Source organism: Cynara cardunculus, unplaced genomic scaffold, assembly GCF_001531365.2.
Source record: "Cynara cardunculus var. scolymus isolate 2C unplaced genomic scaffold, CcrdV1 Un_Scaffold_4801, whole genome shotgun sequence".
Lineage (NCBI taxonomy): Eukaryota > Viridiplantae > Streptophyta > Magnoliopsida > Asterales > Asteraceae > Cynara > Cynara cardunculus.
Window position 1 is genome coordinate 20,844 of NW_020202075.1, and position 6,480 is coordinate 27,323.

Here is a 6,480-nt window from a genome sequence, read left to right on the forward strand (position 1 = left end):
GTTTGCATTTGATCGCTCCCCTATATAGATATATATAGAGCGATCAAATATAAACCGCTCCCTTTTTGTACAAACTGTACAAACTAACATCAATCAGTAGCATATGATTGTCCTTTGACTTTATAATAGATAATTTTAGTAATATTTTAGTTGTGTCCAATGGGAAGATTATATATATTAGAGGTTTTTTAGGAAATGATCAATCAATTCATTTTTATAATAATCTTGAAACTGGTAATTTTTAATAGATACTTACTAACATTAATATTTTGTATTATTTTATTAAATAAAAATAATACGTCAATTTCAGAGTTTATTTATCATCATTTTTTTCTTAAGAACTTATTTATTTCATTTTCATAATAACAAAAGAAATCAGTATTTTTTTCCAATTTTCAAATCTTTCTAGATTTATTAATACTATAGTTATGATATTTTCCAGATTTTGAGTATATTATTTTGTTTCATTTGCAAAATTCATGAATAAATTAATTTCCTTACAAATTTCATTAATGAAATCATGTTATCCAGTTTTCAAAACGTTTCATTATGAAACTAATTTCATTTTGGTTGGGAACAATAAAACTAATTTCATTAATTAAATCATATTATTCAGTTTTCAAAATGTTTTATTCAGTTTTCAACATGTTTCATTCATGAAACCAATCATATTATTCACTAATAAATGCATATTATTCAGTTTTAAAATGTTTCATTTAGTTTTCAAAATGTTTCATTCGTTATTGTTGAGTAATAATAATTTTTAGGAAAAGGGATTTAATTCCGAGATTTCAATCATCTCAAACGTTTAAAACTTGTTCCCATTTTGCCCTTAATTGGAGAAAATAATAATAATTTTTCTTGTTTTATTTTTTTACCTTACTAAAACTAACTTGTTTTAATCATGACCTTTGATCATGAAAATGGATGGATGTGATTGGTTTGTAGGGTTTGTATGAAATAGATGGTTTGCAAAGTAAACCTCCTATATAATATATATATATATATATATATATATATATATAGAGAGAGAGAGAGAGAGAGAGAAAGAGAGAGGTTCAAATACTAACCCATTTTTTTGTGTTAACTATGCTAACCAACATCAACCAATCATGTTTCATCTTTTAGTTAGGTTCAAATGTAACTCACATATTAAGTGTAAGGGTATTTAGGTAATTTGTCATTTTTATATAACTCTCCAATATTTTAATTGGGGGTTACAAATCTTAAAATATCACTAATTGATCTTCATGTAATAATGACATGAAGTTTCACATTTGTTCATCTTACTGATTTTTACATTTCATTCTTCCTACAATGGTTTTGATATCGTAAATATCAAAAAAGTCCCTTTTGTAAAGATTCCGTTATAGTCCGAGTAATATGGATAATCATAGAGTGATACTAAATGTGATACATATGTGATACTAAATGTGATACTATTATTTCATAGAGTGATACTAAATGTGATACATATGTGATACTAAAAGTGTAAGGGTATTAAGGTAATTTGTCATTCTTCCTACATGTGATACTATTATTTCATCACATATGATACATATGTGATACTAAATCAGAGACGCAAGCGACTCTTGATGCGATCTTGGTTGTGGGCTAAGTCTTCCTTACACCACTATGCCCCTTCACATGTACTATCACATGTGATAGGGGTGTTTTTGATGTGATACTATAATCCACCATTACATGTGATGCTAAATCATAGACGTAGACGACCTTTGGCACAGCCCAAGTTGCAGAACATGTCGTCCGCACACCACCAGGTTCCCTCATGTGTATTATCACATGTGATAAGGGTGTTCATGCATTCTCGTAAAATAGAGGTGTTCTCGAACCTCCACCTATGTGTGTGTATATATATATATATATATATATATGTATATATATATATATGTATATATCAATATGGATATCAAGAAACCCTCAATTTCTAACACCTTCTGAATACAGAACTCATGGTGAAAGAAAAAGCAATATAAAGAAATACGAAAGCTTAGAGAGGAATATGTACCTTGAACCATAACAGTTCTCGTTGCATTTGTAAAGCAACTCCGGACACATCCTGCAATCTCTTTGTCTTTGCACTCTTGCCAACTAAATGCAACATGTTATTGTCATTATGATCTTTGAGAGGAGTTATCAGATCCTTCATTGACCCTATCTCGTACAATAAGTTGTAGATACCCTCATGTCGATGTTTGACAGCAATGTGAAATATACTTTGATTGTTATCATTTACCTTCCATATCAAATCAGGATATTGACGGATGAGCTCCACCACAAATTTAGTATTGCCCATTTCTGCAGCAACAAAAAGTATCCGAGAAGAGTGTTTTTGCTTTGTATTTCCCATCAATGGCGTTCTTGTTACTTTTGAAGTTGTTGCAGCAGGCCCGTTGAATAAGTTATGGATTTCAACAGGCATTTTGACGATATTATCAGAAATGAGTTTTAGTAGTTGCAGAGTTTGATCTTCCTTTTGAGAAGCTGGCTTCTCACCTTGCTTACTTGAATCAGCCGGCCCTCTGATTATGTCATCAATTACGTTCTTAGGCTTTTTCGCAATAGTTTTCCAAATGATTCGTAGTAATTGCAATGCTTCACTTTCTTTTTCAGGAACTCCCACCTTCAGACCAACAACTGCAAAAACTAAAAGCAACAACAAAAGAAGCCAAAATTTAAGCTACTAAATATACAAGAATACTATTATGACTCCCAAATTTCTGCTATGTCCCATAACTGAACCAAACAGATTCAATATATCCCGTCCAAAGGCAGGGTCTCTGTATCAAGAGACAGAGTTATGGTACATTGCGTATATCTTACATTTGGTAAAGAATCTACTTGACGAATCTTACACTAAGAAATACATTACAAGGAAAAATAATTTACTTGAACCTTATTATCATAGCTCGTCGCATGCATTTGAGAGGGTGTTTTGATTTCAAAACCAACATGAACTATATATTTAGGGTAGAAAATCTCGATAATTTACATTTTATATATAAAGGGTATTACACTAGAAACATTTCGGAGATAAAACTCAAATATATATACATATGTGTGTGTGTGTGTGTATATATTTGAACTTGAATTTAGAGAGCACTAAGTTTGGATCTCAAAAAGTCAGAAGTGAAATTTTATGTTGAAATTGATGGTGTATATATAATGAACATCGAGTAGAGATGCTTACTTGATCTGATTTTTCCCCATATAATATTAGATTTTGTTTCAATAAATGCATCCGGCTTTCGAGCCAAAACTCCAAGTACGCTCCCATAAGAAGCAAGTTCTGGGCAATCATTCAATATCCGTAGTGCAATGTCTATAAAAGATTTGACAATCACTTAATGAGGAAAAATGTTCAGACAAAATCAACAATGAAAATGACAAAGCATATTGATTTTCTACATGGATAACAAAAAACCATCTCCCCACCCTCTATTAGAACACAAAAATATGGAGCAAGAACATCTTAAAGAGACGAAAAAGATACATCAAAATGCAACGAGGTTTACCTTAGTTCCTATTTAGTGTGACAAATAAAAGAAATTCTCAATGGATGAAATGGAGTTTCAAAATTGCCTATTTTTTACACTTCAATAAACATTTTCTAAATTTTTCATAAATGGGTATCCATATCATCAAATGTTAGAAGATCAACAGGTTACTGGTCAAGAACAATTCAAAGAAATGATAGAACTTCACAACCATATGGAGGCATGATCATGATATCACTTGTATTAACTGCACCAGTGATCCAAATATCAACAAAGAATCATGATCTATGTAAATTCAGATTCAAAACAGCAAATAATCATGATCTATGTAAATTGTTTTGAGCTACCACCTCAAGCCAATGAACATCTTTGACAATTCGGAGATAAATGCTTATTAACATAGGTTTTGAGACATGGATTTGCTAGATTTGCAGCTATATGAATAACTAAAAGCTTCTATGTGACCTTGTAGTGTAGGATTACTAGATCAGACTCTAATGTAGTTAAATATTACTTTCAATACAGTAGGTAGAGAAAAGTACATATGCAAATTATGACAAACAACAAAATGAATGTGTAGGTGTGACAACTACATGCTAAAATGCTTACCGAACAGATCCGACTCAACACATTTCAGAAGAAGCCAGCCACGATTTTGGGGCGTCCAACCATCGCCATACAGCTTGGAATTATCATAGAGATACTTCACCATATCATGATCTCCAAATAAAGCAGCCATATAGAGTGGCATCATTTTTTGACTACCAGGGATCGTCAGCAAGTTCTTGTTCTTTTTCACCATAATTTTAACCATTTTAACATTTCCAGCTGCAGCTGCTAAACATAGCGCAGTGTTGTAGCTACTATTTTGAAGTTCTAAGTCCTCGTCTTTCATCATATCCACCAGATTTTCCACAAACTCTTCAACCCGTTTGGTTCTTTTTGCTGATGCTGCAACGTGGAGTGCTGTTTCATGATTTTCAGTGATACTAGACCGTACCAACTCCTTGTCTTCATCAAGGATGGCTTTAGCAGCTTTCCAATCACCTCTAATTGATGCTTCATATAGAGGGATGCCAACTTTGATGTAATTTTCTCTAGGTCCTTTAACGTAGTACCGAGGCAAAGTTAGTACTCTATTCATCTAGGAATAACTGAACTATTCTTTTCACTAAGATTAAGCATTTCTAAAGCATACCAATTTGAATTGTTCAATTTGGTTCAAAACATTAAACCAAGAACTCTAAAATTTGGGCTTTGAAATCACAACCAATATATTATACATCAGCACAGGAAATCAGTTCAATCTTAAGTAGACTTTCTAGGAAACAAAACAACAATAATACATAAAAAACCAAACCAAATGGACCCTGTAAATCTCATGCAGAGGACTCATGAGGAATTAAAAAGAAATGAAGCACCCTCAAAGCAAGGGGATGTAGGATTGTTGTCTGACTGTCGAATGAAACCAACCAACAATCCCTCATTTTCAAAAGTCACACTCTTCAAAAATCCACATTTAATACGAATGATTTATTGGTTACACATCTTTAAATTGCTAATGTTTTTCTTCTATTTAAGTACACTTAATGATGCTGATTTTTGTCCCATCATTAACTGTTCCTATTACTCTATGAGGTTTTAGCAAAAGCAAGCATATAAAACAAAGTTAAAGCAAATAGAGTTAAAAAAATGTTTATTTTTCATGCCTCAACGTTTATTATTTTTGTACGACGTGCGTGTTTGTGGTGAGCTTGTGCATAGTTGACTTTGAGCGAACTCGAACCAATGACCACTGTGAGCATACTAATATTCAACCAGTTGAGTTATGACACCTGTCAGTTCGAAGTCTCTCCAAGGTCATTAGGGTTTTCCGAGCATCTCCAATGCAAGGTTCTTATTAGCAAAAAGTGTAGTGGCCTGTAAAAACTACCATTGTGGAGAGGTTCCTATGAGAACCTCACGCTCTCTAGATGCTTGAACAAGAACCTAGGTTGTAAGAAGTGAATTTTTTCTTTTCTTTTCTTGACTTTATAATTATTAATATATATTAATATCATAATTATTGATGTCGAAAGAATCAACGAAAAGGAGGTCCTTATAGGAACTACCATTTTGAACTTTTAAAAGAGCTGTTAATTTATTTGATGAGTTAGAGTCGGTTGGCAACAAAAGTGCAAAACGGAGGTTCTTATAATCTCCATTGGAGATGCTATCTTCAGGTCCATGAAAAGCTAGCCAAAGACATCCACGGTTTCCAATAAAAATAAAAAAGGTTAGGAGCCATAATGAGCTTCAAGTTTCTCCTACACATTCATAAGCCATGGTTTGGGGTTCTGGTAAGTCACCAATGTAACGAAGCATCCTCAAGCTATTACAGAGTTCATTTTTAACCATTTATGCAAAATTCCCTAAAATTCTCGATTCAGTGTGGTGTAATATAGCAGTAGACAAACAAACAGAAAGCAGAAATTACCAGCAAGTAGATCTTGACGAGGGAGATTGAGTTGTGGTGAAACAACCGGGAGGTTGATTTCCTGCTGCTGCTTCTGGCTTAAGGGAGTCTGCTCATCAATTGAGGCTAATTGGATACCTGTGTGCTTCATCTGCACAGTGAAAACATGAACGATTAAAACCTAATTGCTTGAATCCATGAACAGAGATAAGAGAATTTGTAGCATCTGAAGTCATACCTCGAGTGTATGATTGAATGAACAAATGAAAAAGGTCCAGGTTTGATTATAAAGACTCTCATGATGGGGTACCGGGGTAGACACGTAAGGGAAAGAGTTGATAACAGCATCGTCGCAACGAAATTTCTAACATAAGTTCTTAACTAAATGCATCAATTCTTTTAGCAATTGTTAAGAAATTATCTCCCACCGGGTCCCTACATATTTGAAGGGTACTTACGCAATATACCGATATATATCTTGATTTTAATGTTTCGTTTTATTCTGTA

The 6,480-nt window shown here is 33.1% G+C and overlaps 1 protein-coding gene across 2 annotated transcripts in view; it reads right to left on the reverse strand.

The window, feature by feature from the left end:
- LOC112504169 (protein ACCELERATED CELL DEATH 6-like) overlaps positions 1-6,273 on the reverse strand; it is a 10,000-nt gene extending 3,727 nt beyond the window's left edge. Inside the window, exons 1-5 of one of the 2 annotated variants that reach the window (XM_025108119.1) lie at positions 6,212-6,273; positions 5,995-6,124; positions 4,128-4,622; positions 3,212-3,343; positions 2,030-2,667 (exon numbers count right to left, since the gene is read on the reverse strand). In XM_025108119.1, the coding sequence (XP_024963887.1) occupies positions 2,030-2,667; positions 3,212-3,343; positions 4,128-4,622; positions 5,995-6,124 (1,395 nt within the window). In that variant the 5' untranslated portion in view covers positions 6,212-6,273. The remainder of the gene's footprint in view (positions 1-2,029; positions 2,668-3,211; positions 3,344-4,127; positions 4,623-5,994; positions 6,125-6,211) is intronic. The other variant, XM_025108120.1, reaches the window with a different exon arrangement.
- Positions 6,274-6,480: the final 207 nt, after the last annotated feature.